Below are 21,614 nucleotides of genomic sequence, written 5' to 3' on the forward strand. Positions count from 1 at the left end.
CTGGTTAAGTTACCAGCCTCAAAGGGTGAACAAGAACCAGGTGAAGGTAGAATTTAGAGTATAAATTTCGTGAATTCATTTGGAGGTTTGTATGTAAAAGGATTGAAAGTTAGAAGAGGTTGGGATGCCTGGGTGGCTCAGTCAGTTGAGCGTCCGACCTGACTTCGGCTCAGGTCATGATCTCATGGTTTGTGAGTTCGAGCCCTGCATCAGGCTCTGTGCTGACAGCTCGGAGCCTAGAGCCTGCTTTGGATTGTGTGTCTCCCTCTCTCTCTGCTCCTCCCTTATGCACTTGCTCGTGCTCTCTCCCAAAAATAAACATTAAAAAGAAAAGTTAAAAAAAGTTAGAAGAGGGAGGGAAGGAAACATACTTGTTGGATACGAACTATGGGTCCCTGTGTGCATTATTTTACCTGAATTTTAGCATTTAATTTTCTCAAATTTTTTTAAAGTTTATTTTGAGAGACAGTGTGTGTGTGTGTGTGTGTGTGTGTACAGACACACGGGTGGGCAGAGAGCAAGAGGGAGAGAGAGAATCGCACGTTAGACCAGAGCCGGATGCGGGCTCAAACTTACAAACGGTGAGATCATGACCTGAGCTGAAACCAAGAGTCAGACGCTTAACCAGCTGAGTTACTCAGGCATCCCAAGTTTCTCCATCTTTAAAGGAGATATTCTTATCTCCGTATTACCAGCAACAAGAGTGAATCTTAGAAAGGCAGATAAGAGAATTTGGGGTCAGGGAAAGGCGTGAGATGCAGGGATGATGGAGCAGACACAGAGGGTTCAGCAACTCTGACTGCTGGAGGGCTGGAGGTCCTCAGCGCCAGATGGCAGGGGCGTGGCCTTCTTCCAAGGTTGGGGCAGCCAGAGAATGGCCCTCTGTTGCTGAGTCAGTGGTGGGGAAGACAGTGGAAACTGCCTCAGCTATCCTGTCTGTGGCCTGGGCAGGGACGGTGTCTCTTGCTACCCCCTGCCCTCCACTGGGAACCGTGTGCATGATGAGTGCCCCGCCTGTTTTGCCCCCAGTTTCTGGTAGAGCCTCCTCCTCACCCATCTCCTGGGGAGCTGTAGGTATCCCCAGCCCAGCAGGTTCCCAGGAGAGCTCAGTGTCTCCATGCCACGTCGGTCCTGGGCTGTGGCTCGGAGACAGGCACCCATCTGCCCGGTGCCCGCCAGAAACCCCGGAGGCCTCAGCAGTGCCTGCCTCCCTCCTGCACATCCTCTGAACGCCCAGCTTCTGCAGGTCTTCCTCCCTCTGTGAGGCCTGTGACCTGGGGCTCATGTCTCCCATCTCCCACCACGCTGGCCAGCCAGCTTCCTCCTCTGCTGCCTGGATCACTGTCTCATGCTCCTGGGCGGGCAGTCGGTATATCCGGCATCCCTCTGCACATCAGTGTGCCCTCCTCAGACTTGGAGGATATGTCCTCTCTGTCCCTCACCCACCTCAGAGCCCTTTGCTCTCGGGCTTATAGGGTCACAGTCCTTGGCCTAGTGTTCGGGGCGCTTGCCTGATTTGACTCCTCCCTTTCCTTCCAGCCTCCACCTCTTCTGGAGTCCTAGACACACAGTAGGCTGCTTCGCGCCTGTGTCTTTGTTTATGTTCTTTTGTTTGCTTATGTTCGTGTTTTTACTGTTGGCTGGAATTGCCTCATGTGTGGTTAACTGATTCTCATCCAGCCTGAGCTCAAATGCCACCTTCTATAGGAAGCCTTCCTTGACCACCCCCATGTATACCAAGCCCCACGCCCCACCTGAATTGGGAGCCCTCTTCAGGGTTTCCAGTCCTGGATATAAAATAGGGACAGCTCTGTACTGAAACGGTTTGTGTCTCTGCCTGGGTGCCTCCTGAGGGCAGGGGTCCTGGCATAGAAGCAACATCTGGTGGGTGTCTGTGATTCTGAGATGAGCCCTTTCTGTGCCCAGACCTCACTAGGGGAGGGACTCATCACAGCCGGGGCGCAGCTGGTTGAGCTGGACCTGAGCGACAACGCGTTTGGGCCTGACGGCGTTCGAGGCTTCGAGGCCCTGCTCAAGAGTTCCGCCTGCTTCACCCTTCACGAGCTCAAACTCAACAACTGTGGCATGGGCATCGGAGGTGGCAAGGTGGGTGTGGCGGGCCCTCCCACATGTGCCTGTTGTCCCTCACCCTTCTTCCCTCCCTGTCTGGTCTCCTGCTGCGTTTGCATCCATTGGAAATATGTGCCCTTGGCCACCATCTGGGATGGCTGGGTTGTTGTTTTTCTCTTCAGAGGAGAAAGGCCTCAAAGGCAGCTGCCTGTGGCCAGTGGGGAGAGGAGGTGGAGGCCTGGAGGGCGGGGTTGCCAAGCAACCGTTCCCCGGTTCTCGGTGTTGTCTTGGCAACACAGAGGCAGTGTCGCATACATGCTCGACCTGCTGGCTCTGCAGAGTGCAGCGCTTGGGCATCCCAGACTCGCTGTGCCCTCAGAACAGCTGGCAGAGCCACGTGAGGCCCAGTGTGTGCACGTAGGGGAGGGAACCCAGGAAGAGAAACTGCTTGGGCCTGGGTACAGCTCACCCTCTTCCTGGACAGGGCCCCCCCGTCCTCCCAACCAGTTGGGCTGGTCAGCACAGAAAGGCGTGTCTTCTCTTCCCAGACCTGTACTGGGGGAGCCCGGCCTTATTCTCTTTTCCGTCGTTCTGGCTCCTTTAGGCCCAGATACCAGAAAGACCAATTCCCATCCTCCCTACCTCCATTCACATTCTGAACAAAAGAAAAAAAGGGTTGGGACACAGGGACTTACAGCGACTGGGGACATCTTTTTGAAGGTGTGTTAAATGCACACCCTCATTCTCCCACTCATGCTGAAATGGGGGGTGATGCTCTTCCCAGTCTTCCAGTTAACTGGACTTGGGTCAAGCCCCCAGATGGCATTGCTAGGGTGGGACTAATGTGGGATTTGGACCTGCTTCCATGCACCCATCAGAGCAGCAAGGGGAACTTGTGTTCGCAGTGTCCCAGGCTGAGGTCCTGGAGCGGCCTCCCCTGCAGGGGGTGCCTGTTGCCTCTCGCCCCCTGGGAGGGAGATTTGGGGCGTGCTCCCAGCTGTCTCGACCTGCCCCCCAACAGTCTAATTGGGCAATAAGCCGTGCATGTGTTAAGACATTAAGGTGCTGACATCAGCACAGAAAACAGGTCCAGCCCAACCTAGAGTGGGGTGTGCTGGGGGAGCCGGACACCTGCCTGTAATCTGCCTCAGCCTTCCATTAGCTGCCTTCTGCTGTGCAGCGTCAGGGGGGACTGAGCTTCCAGAACTGGCTGTCAGGCATTGCCCTTACTTCAGCACATGGGATGGCCCAGGGAACACAACAGTTTGAAGCCAGGGGCCTCCTAGCAGCCCCGCTCCACTCTTGAATGTGGTTTGTACTTAGCTTTACCTTCCTCACCACTCATTCGGTGAGAGCTTTTTGTCTCATCTCGTGGGTGCTGGCCTTGCTGATCTGAACCTCCCGGGGGCCGCAAGCACCAGGGTCTCTGTTCCCGCCAGCTGGAATGCATTCAGTGTGGCCAGTGTGCCACGTACATGGGAATTGGAGGGGCCTCGAGGATTCACGTGGGAATGAGACATAGCCCTCTACTTGGAGCTCTCCAGACCCAGAGTCCCCAAGCTGGACTCTTGTAGGAGCGATGACCTCACCACAGTGACTCCAGAGGGAATTGGGGAGAATGGGGGGTGCTGGTACAGTTGGCTGCCTCCTCTGCAAAGGTTCCTCAGGAGGCTGGTTGGTGGCGGAAGTCCACAGTCTCTACTGAGCATGTGCACGGCTCACCGCATCAGGAGTCAGGCTGGTGGTGGCTCCCAGGGACAGAGAGCTGTGCAGGCAGGCTGACCTGGCTGTCAGTTGCAACTCCGACGCATATTTGCTGTGGGACCGTGGCCAGCTCAGTTACCTGTCTGAGCCTCGGCTTCCTTGTTTATAGTTGAAAGCCAATACCCCTTGCCTCCCAGGCTCGTCTTGAGGTTGAAATGAGGTGCAAGAGGACCCTCGTTGAGCATGCTGATGGCCTGTCGGTGCTGTGGAGACATTGCTTCTCTCCTGATGCCCTTCTTGTGAATCTTTTATGTTTTATTTACTGTGGTGTCTCTGATTCCCAGCAGCCAGCCAGTATTTTTTAACTCTTGGCTCTGTTGGTATCACCCATGTAGAAGCCACCTCCTGGCACCACCTCAGCAGCAGGACAAACTGGGTTTCCGGTTTTTCCTCCCAGCAGCTGAGACCCTGCCGTGGGTGGCTGGCCTGGGCACAGGCATGTGTCCGATGAGTGTGGCAGGGCCATGGTCTCAGCCAGCTCTCCTTAGGTGTTGGGGAACATGCAAGAGATGCCAGAAGATTTAGGTTCTGGTCCAGACTCAGCCACTTGCTTACCGACTAGAGGAATGTTTCTGTCCCTCTTGGAACCTGAGTTTCTTTAGCCAGAAAGTGGGAATCACGATGGTCCCCATCTGACAGGGCATCTGGCAGTAAAGTGAGCTGACTGAAGCACCTTCCCTAGGACCTGTCTTTCAGTTGACCTGTCCATGTTGGTGTCTCCCTTCCTGCCAGGTCTCTATCTCCCTGTCTCTAAGAGGCACAGGGTGGTGGGACACGCAAATGAAGTGGAATATGGGAAAGCCCTTTGTTGTAAGCTGTGGGTGCTGGCACACGTGCAGTACGGCCACGGTGCTTACGAGCAGTTCTTGTCCCTGTGTCCACCGCCAGTAGGTGGCATGGGAGGTTGAAGACCAGGCCTCCTGCCTCAGGGCTGGGCCCCTTGCCTTTTCCCCCACAGATCCTGGCAGCGGCTCTGACTGAGTGTCACCGGAAGTCCAGTGCCCAGGGCAAGCCACTGGGCCTGAAGGTCTTCGTGGCTGGCAGAAACCGTCTGGAGAACGATGGAGCCACTGCCTTGGCGGAAGCTTTCGGGGTGAGGCTTTTAATCCTGGTCTGCATCCCTACTCTGGAATTGAGCTGCGAGGCCTAGGGTGAGCCGCTTCCCCTCTCTGAGCCTGCTGGCTCATTCTGCAGTGGGGCAGAGTCCCTGTGATGTGTCTGAAAAGCCACCCCATCCAGCACTGCAAGTGAATTGGTAGTGGCTCCTGGAATCCTGTTTGAGAAGATTGTGTGTGGCTCTGATCAGTGAGCGAGGTCTGCCTGGCTCAGATATGGGAGTCAGGGGTGCCAGAGCAGCGAGCAGGACGACAGCCTGGCATGACATCGGCCTGGGCTCCCTGAAGGTCAGTGTCTCTGCCTCTAGTGGGTGGGGCACAGAGATGGAGTGAGTCCTCAGACTCAGCCTTGAGACGGAGGTAGGGGGCAGTGGCACAGGTGCCCTTACCCCCTACTCCTCTCCTTCCACTCTCCTCTCTCCTCATAGCTGCCCTGGTGCCCTGCCCCCTCCCCTGACACTATTGAGATCTTGACTGTGAGCTCCGGGAGAGGGCCACCCCTACCCCATGGGGCTGGGAACGTTGGAGTCTGTCTTTTCACTTAATGTAAATGTTTTCTGTGGTAGACAGTATCCTAGCGGTATTAACTGTATTCAGGCCACAGCAACATTCCCCATAGTGTTGCTAGTTAAGACGGTCTACCTGGTGGAGCGCCTGCCTCAGGCAGAGAGTGAGAATAGTGGGGGACAAGTGCCTTACTGGACCCCGGGCTGCAGGAGAGCTCTTGCTGCCTCTGGAGCCGGAGGAGCCTAGTTACCGTCCTTATAAAGATCATGACATTAAAGGTTACGCCTTCTCTGCGCCCCTTCCCTCACCTTGCTGTCCCCAGTGTGGTGGGTGGGAATGGGGATGTGCTGTGGTTGTGCTAAGCATCCATCAGATGTCCTTCTGTGCTCTTGGACTTGGGGTCCGTAGGATGCCTCTAGTCTGTGGATAGAACCCAGGGAGTCTTTGAACGTGGATGGGGGAAGATTGCATGATTATTAACACTAATGTAACTAAAATGTAGTGGTTTTTTTTATTACTTTGAGAGACAAAGAGTGCAAGCGGGGAGGGGCAGAGAGAGAGAGAGAGAGAGAGAGAGAGATTGAATCCCAAGCAGCCACCGCACAGAGCCTGATACGGGGCTCCATCTTACGAACTGTGAGATCATGCCCTAAGCCACCCAGGTGCCCTTAAGATGTAGTGTTACCTTCAGTTGTGAAAGTAGATGATAAGCCTCAGCTGCTTTAGAAATGCCCACGATTGGGCACCTAGGTGGCTCAGTCGGTTAAGTGTCTGACTTCAGCTCAGGTCATGATCTCAGGGTTCGAGAATTTGAGCCCCGCATCGGGCTCGCCTGCTTCAGATCCTTTGTCCCTGCCCTCTCTGCCCCTCCCCCTCTTGCACTTTGTCTGTCTCTCTCAAAAAATAAACTTAAAAAAAATAAAGATAAAAGAGAAAACACCCGCCCGTGATTGTGTTGATGGTAGAAATCACAAATGTTTTCACGTGAAATAGTTGTACAGATCTACAGAAACGTTTCTCATGCGGTAGCGTCACAATAACTGCAGACTTGCCCCGAGGTGCTGTTGTTCAGTGCCTTTGTAATATGGTGAACGCATATTACTACAGTATACCTTTGGGGTTTTTTCTAACTATTTTGAGGATTGTCTTCCAGTTGAGTTGATTTCCTTTGTAGTCCTATATAATTTGTTTTAAAATTATTAAACATGCTAAGAAGGGTGCCGGGGTTTTACCAGACCACCGGAAGGGTCTGCGGCACAGAAAATATTGAGCAGCTCTGACTGGTAGCGTTCCTCAGTTGGCCTGCTTGTATTTGCTTGTGAACCCTCTGCGCTGTTCTGGTACCCTGGAACAACGAAAGGCCCCTAGTTGGAGAGTTCTTGCAGGCCTGGCTTCAATCCTTGGTGGAAGCGGAGACTGGGGCATGGGCTCCTTCAGAGCTCAGAAACTGGTGGAATGTAGACAGGAAGGTGTTGTTGATAGTCCAGATGACGGACGCCATGATAGTGGAAGGACAGAGTGCTCTGGGGATACAGGCAGAGCACTGGCCTGTGCCTGGGGTGGGGGTGGGGGCATCCTGGAAGCCCTCCTGGGAGAGGAGGTATCCAAAATGAGAGGTATATAGGAAGACTGCATAGGAGTCAGTCTACCAAGAAAATGCCAACAAACAAGGACACAGAGTGTTCCAAGCAGAGAGAAGGGAAGTGTCAAAAGGTTGGGATGAAGAAAGGCTAGGTGGTTGGGGAAGACCTCGCCCCCTAGAAAAGGAGGTAGATGTGGGGTACCAGTCGTACCGTGTGAACAGGGCAGGAGAGCCCCAAGAAAGACAGGCCCAGTGGAGCTGCAATGTGCAAAGAAGGACCAGGGCAGACTCCTGGGCCAACACCCAGGGTCCTCCCTGTGTGGAGGACACCAGACCCAGAAACTTGTGTTCTGCGCTGTGTGACCCTGCACAAGTTACTTAGCCTTTCTGATCCCTAGTCTTTGTCTGGTGGAGTTCCTAATCCCAGGTCAGTCTCCCTCATGAGGCTGTGGAGGGGATCAGATACAGCCATGCCCAGAGTTCTGCTTTGAGATCACCCAAAATATCCGTGGACAAGCCCGTGCCCAAGTGGATGGCAGCCTCTCCCCGTATCTAGTGTGTAGTGCCACCTTCCTACCTACTGGATGTCCCTGGAGCTCGGGAGCCCACCACTCTGCTCTGTCCCTCCTGCCCCTCACAGATCATCGGGACTCTGGAGGAGGTCCACATGCCACAGAATGGGATCAATCACCCCGGTGTCACTGCCCTGGCCCAGGCTTTCGCCATCAACCCCCTGCTACGGGTCATCAACCTGAACGACAACACCTTCACTGAGAAGGGCGCTGTGGCTATGGCCAAGGTGAGGCGGGAGTGGCAGGGTCAGAGAGCAGTAAGCAGGGTCTGGCTGCTGCCTTTCTTTTGTTTTTTAAACTTATTTATCTATTTTGAGAGGGAGATAGCAAGGGAGGAGCAAAGAAAGAGAGGGAGAGAGAGAATCCCAAACAGGCTCCACACAGAGCCCATTGTGGGGCTCAAACCCATCAACCATAAGATCATGACCTGAGCTGAAACCAAGAGTTGGATGCTTAACCAAGCCACCCAGGTGCCCCTGGCTGCTGCCTTTTTAATGCACGTATCAGCAGGTGAGCTGCTCTGCCCACCCACCGGATGTGTACCTCATGGGTACATTACAGAACAGGCCATGTGTCAGAAGCTTACCTGCGCTCTCTTTGGGCAGCTCTGAGTGTCCATACTGCCTTCCTCCTGAGCTGCCTCTGTGTAAACCCAGCTGTTGGTGCTGGATTAGTTCTCAGAATCTGCATGGAAGATGGTTCCAGCCCGACTGCTTTTCTCATTGATTCTTTGATCAGCTATTTATCGAGCCCTGTCCAGTGCCCAGCGCTGTGCCAAGTGTGGGCCATGCAGAGTTGAGTCAGACTCTGCCTTCAAGGAGTCCCTAGTTCATGGAGGGAGGGGAGAGGCCTGTGACAGCGCAGGGCTGTGAACGTAGGGCTGTTTGGGTGTCAAGACCTCGCTGGACCCTAAGACTCCACAAAAGCCTAGTCCTGCTGCTATGGGGGATTGGCAGAAGCATCTGCAAGTGTAGGGGAAGTACAGGAAGTTCAGATCAGACTTAGGGCAGGCTTTCTGGAAGAGGTCACATTTTGGCCAAGTTGTATAAGACAAATGGACCTTGGACAAAGGGGTGTTTCAGGCGAAGGGATCAGCAGCATGGGAGAGGGTCCTGGTTCGAAACAGGCAAGGTTCAGGAGGTGTCTGAGGGTCAGACAATAGGAGAGGGAGGCAAAAACTCGTGGCCTTGCTGATTCTGAGGCTCTCCCATGAGTAATAGGCAGCCATGCAGTGTTTTAAGCTAGCGTGCAACTTGGTCAGATTTATGCTTCAGGAAGGTTCTGGATATAACAGAAGTAGAGTGGAGGGAGGTTAGCCAGAGGCCAGGAGGTGACAAAAGCTGGTGAGGTGCTGAGAAGGCCAGACTGGATGGAGGAGGACAGTGTGGAGGCTGACACGGGGTGTGCCGTTGGCCCTCAGAGGGCTGCTGGGGGGCCTACACCCTCACCCTGGCCTTTGCTTCCTCCTCGCAGACGCTGAAGACCTTGCGGCAGGTGGAGGTGATCAACTTCGGGGACTGCCTGGTGCGCTCCAAGGGTGCTGTCGCCATTGCAGATGCCGTGCGCGGGGGCCTGCCCAAGCTGAAGGTGCCGGCGCCACCCGTGTCTTCCCCTCGGGTCTGGGCTTCCCCCACACTCGGGGTTGCCGCCGTGGGTGGCAGGGGTGTGGTCTTTAAGGCCAGGTGGGCCTGGGTTTGTGGCTCAGCCCTGCCACATCTCTCTCATTTTGTGCAATTCTCTTCACCTGTGTGACGTGAGCCACAGTTTCATCATTTTGGAAATGGGAGGAGGGAGCAATGGAGGTCATCATAGCATAGTGTAAGAGAGCGCCTTGAGTACCTGGTGCATCGCCAGCTAACTGGCATTATTATTGTCGCTGTCACTGTGCCCAGCTGGAGCTCAGAGCCTGCCTTCCCTTCCCTCGGGGAAAACAGGCTTCAGAGGAGAACGTGGTCTCCTGGCCTGTGATTCTGCTGGCCTCTACTCCTTTCTCTTATTTTCAGGAGCTGAACTTGTCGTTCTGTGAAATCAAGAGAGATGCTGCTCTGGCCGTTGCTGAGGCCGTGGCCGACAAGGCTGAGCTGGAGAAGCTGGACCTCAATGGTAATAGGAGTGATGGCCTTGGCCCACGCCTGCCGGGCGGGCCCTGCTGCCCATCCTGACGCTCCGTTCCTCCTCTCCGCGAGCAGGCAACGCGCTGGGAGAAGAAGGCTGCGAGCAGCTCCAGGAGGTGCTAGACGGCTTCAACATGGCCAAGGTGCTGGCCTCCCTCAGGTAGGGAGCTGTGGGCTGTGGTTCTCCTTTTATTCATTTAGGAACCGTTGTTTGAGCCCCTGTATGTGTCAGATGCTGTGCGAGGCATCAGGGGCGCAAGGATAAGACAGTGAAGGTTTCTGACTCGTGGGACTTCATTCTGGCTGGACGGGCAGCCAAGAATGATTAAGTTCCTGTATGTTCAGAGACAGTGAAGGTCTGAGAGTGGTCACCCTTTGGAGTGGGTGAGGTGGGGAGGCTTCTGAAGGGATGACCTTTGGTCTGAGCTGACAGATGGGGTAGAGTAGCAGTGAGGTCAGGGCGGCGATGGGGGTGTGGAACCAGACTTGGAGACAGAGTTCAGAAAGGAGGAGGTTGATGCAAGAGAGCAGGGAGTTCAGGGTTTGCGGAGCCACATGGGCTGTGGCCATGGCCGTGATGGCAGGGCTGCCTCCTCCGTGTGGGTGGGAGTCAGTTTGCGTCATCAGCACCTGCTCCCTCTGCCCTTCTGGCCCCTAGGTTGGCTTCATTCACCTGTCAGACCCTCACTTGTGTCCCCTCAGTTCTATGCCTGTGTTGCTGCTAGGAACTGGGGGCTCAGATGGCCTTGAGGGGCTCACAGTCCCAGAAATCCCCATCCCCCCTCCCCCGCCAGCCACAGCTTCCTGTGAGCAGTGAGATACAGCGTCTCAGCCTGGGCAGTATTCATGCCAAGCCCTGGGCCTCAGCTGTGACGGACTGTTCTCTTCCTTTTCTGTCTCCCCAGTGGGGGACTACGGGCGAGGGTGGATATGTGGTTTCTCTGTGTTCACAACATGGGCTTCCCTGGGTGATGAGAGTTGGATGATGGGCTCCCTGGTGACCCACATGCCCTCACCCTGGGAGCAGCGGCGCCCCCATCCTCTCTAGGCTCCCTCCCACCTGATTGGGGTCTGTGGGTTGTGGAGCCAGGCCTCAGAGCCAACATGGGCCTCTGGGCAGGGAGGGTCTGCTTTAGCCAACTCCCCTCTGCAGTGACGATGAGGGTGAGGATGATGAGGAGGAGGAGGAAGAGGAGGAAGAGGATGAGGAAGAGGAGGAGGAGGAAGAAGAGGAAGAGGAGGAGGAAGAGGAGGAGGAGGAAGAAGAGCCACAGCAAGGGCAAGGAGAGGAGTCATCCACACCATCAAGGAAGATTCTGGACCCAAACAGTGGAGTGAGTTCCTTGTCGTTTGGCAGGATCAGAGCCCTGGTTCTCGAATATGAAGTCCTGGGACATCTTCACGGGGGCGGTGGGTGTGGAATCCACTTAAGTACATTGGGTGCAAACTATTTTTGAATGCGCACCCCTGTAAGTGAAAAAGGAAAAGTCATCCCAATATAGCTGTATTCATCCATATTTATATTTATCCCAGTACAGATGCGTTTATTCACTTACGCATCATGATGTGAATATAGCATATATGACGTGGCTGTACCGTTTAGTATGAAACATACATAAATATCTCTAAAAGAAGAGAGTAAAAAATAGGCATAAATAGAAATTCTTTTCCTACCCATCTTGGCGACCTGCAGGGACAGCCCCCCCTTCTGGAGACTGGTCCAGCTTGAACACTCGGTGTCCCTTCGCCTCGCCAGGAGGGCTGGTGGAGTCAGGGCTACCGTGTCCTTTTCCTCATAAGCTCCTGACTAAAAACTCTGGCGAACCACAGGTTGGATGAGGACCCCCACACTCATGTTGAATTTCACTTTTTTCCTGGTTTATGGAAGCATTTCGACAAGTGGCTAGACACTTTCCAGTTTTTAGTTTTTCTCTGGGCACCTCACTAGCAGTGCTTATCTGGGCTAGACTCCAGTTCCTGGTGGGGTCCACTTTGGCCCCCACGCACTTCTTACATCACTTCTGGGACGTCGTATGTCATGGCAAGGAGGCGCTTGGCCTAAGGAGGTGGCTTGCCCCCATCCCAGAGGCTCCCATGCTAGGAGCCAGCAAGGGCCGGCGTCTGCGGGCCCCTCACCCTTTGGGGGCTGCACGTGAGTGGGAGGAAGAATCCAAGACTCTGAGCCTTGACTACCTAGAGCGAAGGTTGCATGTTCTGGGTGAAGAGTCTGGGTTCGGACCTCCACAGAGCCACCTGTGCCGCCTGTCCCTCAGGAGCCAGCTCCCGTGCTATCCTCCCCGCCTCCTGCAGACGTCTCCACTTTCCTGGCTTTCCCCTCTCCAGAGAAGCTGCTGCGCCTTGGGCCCAAGAGTTCCGTGCTGATAGCCCAGCAGGTAGGCGGCCACGCTTCCAACCTCTGAGCCCAGCGTGCCGTGGAGATGGGGACGAGCAGAGCATGGGATTGGGAGGGGACACTGTCAGCGGGAGTGGGGACTGCCAGGTGCGTTTGTTTAAGTGTTATTTATTTATTTTTCGACATCAATAGGCAAATTTATTGGTGGCAAGAAATTCCAATCAATACTAATCAGGCTCAACTGGCCCACTTTTCCTTGCTGTTTTTTTTTAACTTGTTTTATTTTTTATTTTTCTAAATTTACATCCAAATTAGGTAACATATAGTGCAACAATGATTTCAGGAGTGGATTCCTTAGTGCCTCTTACCCATTTAGCCCCTCCCCCCTCCCACAACCTCTCCTGTAACCCTCAGTTTGTTCTCCATATTTATGAGTCTCTTCTGTTTTGTCCCCCTCCCTGTTTTTATATTATTTTTGTTTCCCTTCCCTTATGTTCATCTGTTTTGTCTCTTAAAGTCCTCATAGGAGTGAAGTCATATGATTTTTGTCTTTCTCTGACTAATTTCACTTAGCATAATACCCTCCAGTTCCATCCACGTAGTTGCAAATGGCAAGATTTCATTCTTTTTAATTGCCCAGTAATACTCCATTGTATATATATACCACATCTTCTTTATCCATTCATCTGTCGATGGGCATTTGGGCTCTTTCCATACTTTGGCTATTGTTGATAGTGCTGCTATAAACACTGGAGTGTGTGTGTCCCTTCGAAACAGCACACCTGCATCCCTTGGATAAATGCCTAGTAGTGCAATTGCTGGGGTGTAGGGTGGTTCTATTTTTAGTTTTTTGAGGAGCCTCCATACTGTTTTCCAGAGTAGCTGCTCCGGCTTGCATTCCCAAGTGTTATTTATTAAGTGGTCTCTGTGACCCACATGGGGCTCGAACCCACGACCCCGAGATCGAGTTGCATACCCTTCCTTCAGACTGAGCCAGCTAGGGCCCCTCCCCCACATTTTAAAAATACACATAAATGAGTGTGACCAGTGTATCTGTCAACCTCCAGAAGTGGACCCCGCCACCGGGAACACACTTGGGCTGCAGGAAGGGCAGGCCTGCTGCACCTAGTGACACCTGGGGCATTTTCCCAGCACACTCGTGTGCACACACCTAGGCTTCCTTCCTGTGTTCTAGAACAGCTGTCCTGCCCAGGGCTCCTGTGGAGGTCACGTGCTTTAGTGTGCCCTTGCTCCCGCCTCACTCGTTTGTTGGTTCGCTGGCTTGTTCATCCATTTGTTCGCTTCCTCATTCCCTGATTCATATTGAGGTGACTGTTCAGTGCCTCCTGTTGGCTAGGCACTGCTCCGAGTACTTAGACATGGTTTCATTATGTAACCCTCTGGGCAGCCCAGAGCGTAGACCCCGTTACGCTGGGTTACACCTGAGACAGCAGGGTTTCAGAGAAGTTAAATGATAAATACAGAGAAATAAAATGTGTCCGCTCTCAGAGCTGGCTTGGCCTTTTGGCTAACTTCCTTTTCATGTTTTCTCTGTTTCTTTCCCTGACAAATGAGATTAAAGGCCCACTTTTTCATGTAATACCATTCGCCATCTCCTGTGTCAGGAACCATGCCCACTACACCAGTGAGTGGGTATAGCACTCAGACACTGTTTCTGGACATTCACGTTGCTTCCATCTATCTCCACCCCAGTGAAGTTAGGTGAAGTTAAACTTCCTTGTGTTGAATGACGTCTAGCCTATATCCTGGATTATTTTGTTCAGGTTAGATTATAAGAAGAGGAGCACTGGGTCACGGGAATAACCCATTTTAATACTGATGCACTCCCCCTGTATGCTTTGCATACCTGCCACGGACCAGACCATGCTTGGCTCGAAGGGGACAGTGTGGGCGTGAGGCAGGACCCATCTTTGCCCACCAGAGGCCCGTGTCTCACCAAGGCCTCTTCCAGCCAAGCCAGCAGCAGAGTGCAGGCACATCTTCCCTGGGGCTCTGGCCCCTGGTGACTAGCCATTGTCTCTTGTGTTCTCAGACTGACACATCTGACCCGGAAAAGGTGGTCTCTGCCTTCCTGAAGGTGTCGTCTGTGTTTAAGGATGAAGCCACAGTGAGGACAGCAGTGCAAGATGCAGTAGGTAACGTGGGGTGGGCGGGGCACGGATGGCCCTGCCTTCTTGCTGCATCAGGGCTCAGATGACATTTACGGTGGCTGGAACCCTTTGTTCCAACACTAAAGTATGTACTGCTCTCCACCCCCTCCTACCTATTTTGTTGGGTTCCTGCCACGGAGTAGGCTGGCTGCTCTCCTATTTTTTGCAGATGGGGCAACTGAGGCCTTTCCAAAGCCATACAGTTACATACAGTTAGAACTCAGCCAGGTGTCTGCTGTAGGAAGACCAGATAGTCACAGCCCCAAGGCCCTGATGGGAGCAGTCCTCTCAGAGGAGAGGCCATGAGAGAGCTGAGCTTTTGTCCTCACCTGAGCCTCTGCACACAGTCCCCTCCACCTGCAACCCTGGAGGATGCCTGCTTTCCCCATTTCTTTCACAAGGCTTCCCAAGATCTCTGGTCCTGTCGTGACTCTCCCTTACTACCCCTTTCCCTGTTACCTCCATCATAGCACCTGTCACCTTCCACTTGACCACGCATGTCTGAGCTCTGCAGTGTGGTCAGACTTGGGAAGGCAGACAGGGAAGGAAGGGCCCAGCACGTGGAGAAGAGTAGAGAGGAGTGGAGAAACACGATGCTTTCTCCTGGATTGGTGCCCTTTGGGTGGCATTGAGGCAGGAGGGTCAGTGGGGAGCAAGGCTGGGTAGGCTGGCGAGGCCCAGATGGAGTCACTAAGTCTGCTCCCTGAGGTCCCATCCCCATGAGCATTGATGGGAACAAGTAACCTGAATTGTTTCCCAGAACAGCCTAGTACGGAAGTGTGTGCCCACACAGTGCCTGTAGACCCTCGGCCACTCCTTCGCCTCCCTTCTCTGCTCATTCCCCCTCACCTCTACAGAACCGCTGAAATCTCTCCCAGGGTGATCTGCCTCACTTAAACTTGCCCCCTGCCTGCCCCACCTTGGTTGTGCAAGGTCCCCAAGCCCTTTTGCAGTGTGTGAAGTCAGCATGAGAAGGACAAGGTGTCACAGCTGGTAGGTTGAGCCCTTCTCCTGGCTGTCCCCTCAGCCTGGGACCACGGTTTGCTGCCCTGTGCTCACCTGATCAGTGCAGAAGAAAGGACCCAACCTGTGTGTGCCAGAGCTACGTGACCTTGGCTGGTGACCAGCCATTTGCTGCCACAAACTCATTTGTGGCCCCATTGCTGCTTCTGTCTTGCAGATGCCTTGATGAAGAAGGCCTTCAGCTCATCCTCCTTCAACTCCAATGCTTTCCTCACCAGGCTTCTCATCCACATGGGTCTGCTCAAGGTGCAACTTCAGGGGAGGAAGGGAGTACACCTGCCCACCCACCCACCCTGTCCCACACCTTGAATCCTGTTGGGGGACCTGTCACCCACCCTGTCTCTGGGTCTGCTTAAGCAGCCTCGCCTTGGTGATGGGATTCAGCTTGACCTTGGCCATGGGGCTCTCTGGGCAGGGGGCTGGTGGTGGAGACCTACAGCACCCCAAACCCCGGTGGCCCTGTAGCTCACTCACCCTGTTTGTGCTCTGTGTTCCCCTTACAGAGTGAAGACAAGGTCAAGGCCATTGCCAACTTGTATGGCCCTCTGATGGCATTGAACCACATGGTGCAGCAGGACTACTTCCCCAAGGCCCTCGCACCCCTGCTGCTGGCATTCATGACCAAGTGAGTGTGCCCTCATTGGCTCACACGGCAGCCGGTTCTGGCGTCTGCAGGCCCCTCGTCAGTGCAGGCTTCCCTGGCCTGCACGTTCAGGCCTATGAGAGACCCTCATGCCTCCTGGGCTCTCAGCATCCATGTTTCAGTCTCTCCTCCCCTGTGCCAAGCTGAGGACAGGGGGCTCAGGAATAGTGTCTTTTCCTGAGAGAGAGAACGTGGAAAGGCCCCTATTTTCCAGACGAGGAAACAGCACAGGAGGGGAGGAGTTTGCCCATGGTCGCCCTGGTGCTCAAGGTCCTGTACTCCGGGATGTCTCTGCGAGCAGTTCTGTGTCCATTCTCTCAGCTATAGGGCTGAGGCTGAAGGGGCCTGTCACACCCGTCTTCCGCAGCCACAGGCCCCTCCCCTGCAAATGCCAAATGCCCAGAGACCTGGAAATCTTGGCCGTGTCCTGGAGGAGGGTCCTGGCGCCTGGTGGGGCAGTAGCCATAGCTAGTAACAAGGAGCTTTCAGACTCCAGTGCCCACCAGGGATGAGTCAGAAGGCTTGTCCCCTGCTCTCACTGGGGCCCTGTGTAGCCCCAGCCGACCTCTGGCCCTCCTCAGGCCTCAGTCTTCCCATCTGCCCCACCAAGTTGCTGAATGAGGTGGTCTCTGGGGGCTCTGACCACCCGTACTTACCGTGAATCCGGTGCTTTGGGAGGGAAGTGGGAGTGAGGCAGGAGAGAGACAGAAACTCCCCCTCGCCTTGGCGTGGGGGTGGGGGTGACATACGTGTGGCTCGTGCCATCGGGTCGTGCCTGGGTGTGTGAAGTGTCGGGGGTGGTCTGGCTCAGGGCACAGTGAGGAACGCTGGCTGGCTTCTGGGACTGTTCGCACCGTGGCCTCTCCGCCACCGCGGCATCTTGCGGTTCCCTGCGCACAGCACTGCCTCCTCAGGCCTCACACTCTCGCATGTCTGCCCACCTGCCTGCCTCCACACCTGCCCCTCGCCACTGCGGCTGCCCAGGCCACCCATTCTGTTGCAGGTGGACTGGCCCGAGTGAAAAGCTGGGCCGAGGGGTGCCAGGCGGGCTCAGTCGGTGACATGTGCGATTCTTGATCTCGGGGTCATGAGTTTGAACCTCACGGGTGTAGAGCTGAGTGCGTGGCCCCTCTGCCAGAGTCCAGCGCGAGCCCTCACCGTGGCCGCACGTCTCATGGCCCTGACTTCCCAGCAAGCTGCATTCTCCCCATGCCTGTTCCCACAGCAGGGGACATCGCCTTGACCCCAGCTCTTAGCTCGCTGGAGCATCTCCAGTCAATGGCCCTAGTCCCTGCCTCCCCCCCCGCCCCACAAAAGTCCGGCTCCTTTTGTCCCCGTCAGCTTCTAGTTGGCGTTTTTCCCTTGGGCTTTCTTTTATTCTGAGAAGAAGCCCTTGCCCTTGTTGGTCTGTCACAGGTGCCTCCTTCAGCCGCCTGCCCGCCCTCAGTGCAGGCCTCAGTCTATACCACTTTAAAACGGGGATTTATAAAAGCTGTCCCTTAGATTTTCTTTGAGGTGACCGAGTGGCCTTGAAGTGACAGGCACATCTTTCCTCCCTCAACTCCTGGCCACATGGTGTGGGGTCTCACAGCTGCGCTAGACTAAGGTGTCTGTGGGCTGCGGGTCCTGGCTGCGCCCCACACTCGCCTGGCCCCCTGGATGTCTCGCCCATGTTCTTCCTGTGTAGTGATGTTAATGATCTCAATGGTGACAGTGGCCAGCCCATTACTCGTGAGGGCCCAGGTGGCACTGTAGGGTCTGTGAGGATGCCCTGGGAAGGGCTGCCTGGTGGAGAGCAGAGGCCTGCGTTCTGGCCAAGTCTGGGCTGAGCGGCCTTGGGTGTGCTGCCACCTCTGAGCTTCACCCCCCACTCCCGCCCGCCCCCGCCTCCTGGAAAAGTCGTCCTGAAAGTTAGAAAACTGGATGCGCATGTTTTTAGCCTCAGAAATGGCCCCCACTCCCTCTCCACAGGTGGGAAACTGGCCCCTGCTGCAGCCTGAACTCCCTGGGCCCCAGTGGTGTGTGTCGTGCCCTCCCACCCCCTGCACTGACCCTTCTTTCCCCACAGGCCCAACGGTGCCCTGGAGGCCTGCTCCTTTGCCCGCCACAACCTGCTGCAGACGCTGTACAAGGTGTAGATGCGAAACCGACCTCTCCCCACCCCTTGGCCTGAACCAGTGACTTGGGAAGGGACTCAGATGAAGGACTCTGGCCAGAGGCAGGGAGGGTCTTTGTCTCGTGCGTCATGTCAGTCCCTGAGTATGTGTGTCGGTGTGGTGTGTGTGCAGGTGTGTGCTTCCTGTTGGGGTTTGGGTTTTTAATGTCTCCCTGCTGGACTGTTCCTGGTCCCGCTGGAGAGGAGCTGGCCCGCCCCCCGCCCCCCCCCCCCTCCATGAAAGGGCTGAGAGCTGCTCTGCCATTAAACTTGTTACCACCTGAGGGCGCTCTGCTGATGCGTGCCTCCAGTTCCAGGCCCTGTGGCGGTCCCCTCCCACCTTGCCTTCCTTACCCTTCTGGGCTGCGCCAGCGCCTAGGGAATTGCGGTCTGTGCACTGTCCCCTCCCTCTGTGCTGTGGCCGGGCTGCGCTTCATGCCCTGCCTGGGGCTGCTCACTTAGTGCTGCCTTTGCTTCCTGTCACTAAGCCCTGGTCCTAAAGCCATTGTCATCCCCGTTGTCCATCCCTGCTGTATTGATCTCTGCAGCCTGAGGGGCAGCGACTGCCACCGTCGTGGGGCTGTGGGGCAGTCAGTAGAAGGCAAGGCCCTGGTTCCCGTGCCACGTGGACAGGAAGAAAAGCCAGTGGCAACACTGGGTGTCTAGGAGCAGGAGTCGCGGGTAGATGATGCTGGCTCCAGACCCATGGGGCCATCTCCTGGCTGCTGAGATGTCTGTGACTGGCCCGAGGGCCACGCTGGAGGGGGCTCTTTGGCTGGCCCAAGTCTGTTCTCCGGCCCAGGGGCAGGGGCGGGGCCCACTGAGTGTGAGCTGCAGCTCTGGTGCTCTTAAAGGACCCAGACAGGGTGGGGACTGGGCTGGAGCTGCCCCCTGAAGCTCTGTGCTTTCCCCTTTGTGCTCTTTGTGTGTCTGGGCTGTGCCCGGGGCTTCACAAATAAAGTCAAGTCATGTGTGGCAACTGTGGAGACTGAAAAGTCTTTCAACCCTTAAGTGGGCGGTTCTCAGGGCCTTAATGCCCAGAGTCCCACCTCCGTCTGTACGGGGTTGTCCATCACCAGAGGAGCTCCTGTGCCAGCCTTGTCCCGTGGGGCAGCCTCTCCTGCCCAGGCCCAGATGTATCCAGTTGTGCCAGCTCCCCTTTTAACAGCTGGCTGGTTGGTGCTCAGCAGGGGACAGCCATTCCTGGGGGCCAGGGAGGGTGGGAGGCCCTTCCTCTCTGGGCACTGAGGGCCCTGAATTGGGCCTGTTTCCATCTGCTCAGCACCATCTTACCCTTGACCTAGCCTTTGGGCTGCTGGCCCCTGCATCACTCCATTTATGGACCTAAGCCAGACACTGTCCAGATTTTGCCACAAAACCCACTGGCTGCACAGTCAGGAGCCTCCTGGGTCTGTCTAGCAAGGTCACCTTGTAGGGTTGAGCTTGTCTGGGAAGCCGCCACAGGGTATCAGGCTCCAGGGCCTGGAATGGAGGGCACCTCCCTTGGGGGCCTTCCCTCCTCCCTTTGCTACACGTGGTACGAGGACAGCTAAGCAGACCCTCCTTAGGGCCCTCCTTAGACAGCAGGCACACTTGGGGAACCCGTGTCTCCCACAGGATTGAAGAGACCCCTTCAAAGTTTCTTTAAGGGACAGCGCTTCCTTCTTGGCTGTGGACCACTCAGGCAACATCTTTTTTTTTTTTTATTGTTTTTTTTAATGTTTTATTTCTTTTGAGAGAAAGAGAGTACGAATTGGGGAAGGGCAGAGAGAGAGGAAGACCCAGAATCTGAAGCAGGCTCCAGGCTCCGAGCTGACAGCACAGAGCCTGATGTGGGGCTCGAACTCACAAACCGTGAGATCATGACCTGAGCTGAAGTCGTCACTTAACCGACTGAGCCACCCAGGTGCCCCTTTAATGTTTATTTTTGAGAGAGAGACAGAGCATGTGTGGGGGTGGGCGCAGAGAGAGAGAGGGAGACACAGAATCCAAAGCAGGTTCCAGGCTCTGAGTGGTCAGCACAGATCCCGATGCGGGGCTCGAACCTGCAAACTGGGAGATCATGACCTGAGCTAAAGTCAGACACCTAACCGACTGAGCCACCCAGGTGCCCAGGTAACATCTTTCTTGACCAGGTGGTGGAGGAGATGCCCGTGCCTTGCCCTCCTATCCTCCATGTGAGGCGATGTGGCAGAAGGCGGGTGGATGTCCAATTGACCCCCACCCCTTTGTTAGGCCCTGTTTTGAGCTCTGGGGCCACAGCCGCAGCTTTGGGCGGGGGTTCCCACTGTGGTGTAGGAGACCAACAATGGTGGTCCAGTGTCAGAATGGTGGGCAGTGAGGCCAGGGAAGTCTTAAAGAGTTAGGGATGCAAGACCTGAGTCTTCACATTCGAGTACAACTTCTCACGAGTGATAATTGAACAAAAGGAGAGACTGAGGTTCAGGGCTGAGTTGGGGCCTGGCTTTTCCCTCCAGGCTGCCTGGAGCTGGCCCTTGGTGCCTCCCAGGTTACGTGAGTGTGAGCTTCGGTCTGAGAAGAGCCCCACAGATCTCACTTAACCTTGCAGCGGCTCAGCACTCCTGGCTTCTCGGGGCCACACACTGAGGAGAATCCTGTGGTCCCAGGAGTGTAGGCCCAGCCCTACTCGGTCCTTCAGACCAGCTCCAAGGTCAGGTCTCCACTGTGTACCGAGAGAGCTGTGTAGCCTTTGGAATTTTTCTGACTCAGATGCTCCCAAGAGCTACAGCTAGTCCCGAGACTGCACAGGCTCCAGGTCCCTGAGCACCATGACTTGGAATCTGCAAGGGCAGAGGTGCCTCAGCCTAGATGGTGCGTAACCGCCACGTGTGAAAGGCCCGCTCAGCACCGGGCTGTTCTCACAAAGGGAGTTCAATCATGGGCTTGGGGCTAAACCAGCAATAGTTCCATTCTGAAGCTCAAACTAGTAAACCCCCAGGAAGCATGGCCAAAGGGTCTCCCAAGCAGCACTTCCTGACAACAAGAACCCAGAAAGGCCTCTGGCCAACATCAGGAACACGGGTCAGATGCAAAGCTATGCAGTATAGGGTTGGAAGACTGAGAGCCAACGCATCAGCTCTAGCCACATGCATACCACGGATGAATCCGGATGTCGGGTGAAGATCTTCAGCATATGCTTGTATGTGATAAACCCTGCATTCAGGGTGGGCGGTGGTCTGGGGATGGCAGGGGCCAGGATGGGGTGGAAGCACAGTTGTTTGCAACGTTCAGAGTGATCCTCATCCATCCATTTACCAGCCATAGTTTTTTTTTAAGGAAGTAGAACACAAGAGCATTTAAAAAAAATTTTTTTAGGGGCGCCTGGGTGGCTCAGTCGGTTGAGCGTCCGACTTTGACTCAGGTCATGATCTCGCAGTTTGTGGGTTCGAGCCCCACATCAGGCTCTGTGCTGACACCTCAGCCTGCAGCCTGCTTCGGACTCTGTGTCTCCCTCTCTCTCTGCCCCTCCCCCGCTTACATTCTATCTCTCTCAAAAAATAAATATTAAAAAAAATAATTTCTTA

At 55.0% G+C, this 21,614-nt stretch overlaps 1 protein-coding gene across 3 annotated transcripts in view; it reads left to right on the forward strand.

Moving 5' to 3' along the window:
- Positions 1 to 19,053, forward strand: part of RANGAP1 (Ran GTPase activating protein 1) — a 32,857-nt gene extending 13,804 nt beyond the window's left edge. For all 3 annotated transcript variants that reach the window (XM_086712170.1, XM_086712171.1, XM_086712169.1), the window contains exons 5-16: positions 1,927 to 2,106; positions 4,793 to 4,927; positions 7,679 to 7,837; positions 9,084 to 9,197; positions 9,614 to 9,713; positions 9,800 to 9,884; positions 10,878 to 11,058; positions 11,998 to 12,117; positions 14,131 to 14,233; positions 15,429 to 15,517; positions 15,775 to 15,896; positions 17,983 to 19,053. In XM_086712170.1, coding sequence (XP_086568296.1) covers positions 1,927 to 2,106; positions 4,793 to 4,927; positions 7,679 to 7,837; positions 9,084 to 9,197; positions 9,614 to 9,713; positions 9,800 to 9,884; positions 10,878 to 11,058; positions 11,998 to 12,117; positions 14,131 to 14,233; positions 15,429 to 15,517; positions 15,775 to 15,896; positions 17,983 to 18,052 — 1,458 coding nt within the window. In that variant the 3' untranslated portion in view covers positions 18,053 to 19,053. The remainder of the gene's footprint in view (positions 1 to 1,926; positions 2,107 to 4,792; positions 4,928 to 7,678; positions 7,838 to 9,083; positions 9,198 to 9,613; positions 9,714 to 9,799; positions 9,885 to 10,877; positions 11,059 to 11,997; positions 12,118 to 14,130; positions 14,234 to 15,428; positions 15,518 to 15,774; positions 15,897 to 17,982) is intronic.
- The last annotated feature ends 2,561 nt before the right edge of the window (positions 19,054 to 21,614 follow it).

This window comes from Puma concolor, chromosome B4 (assembly GCF_028749965.1).
Source record: "Puma concolor isolate L17-30 chromosome B4, mPumCon1.1.hap2, whole genome shotgun sequence".
In the NCBI taxonomy this organism is placed as follows: domain Eukaryota; kingdom Metazoa; phylum Chordata; class Mammalia; order Carnivora; family Felidae; genus Puma; species Puma concolor.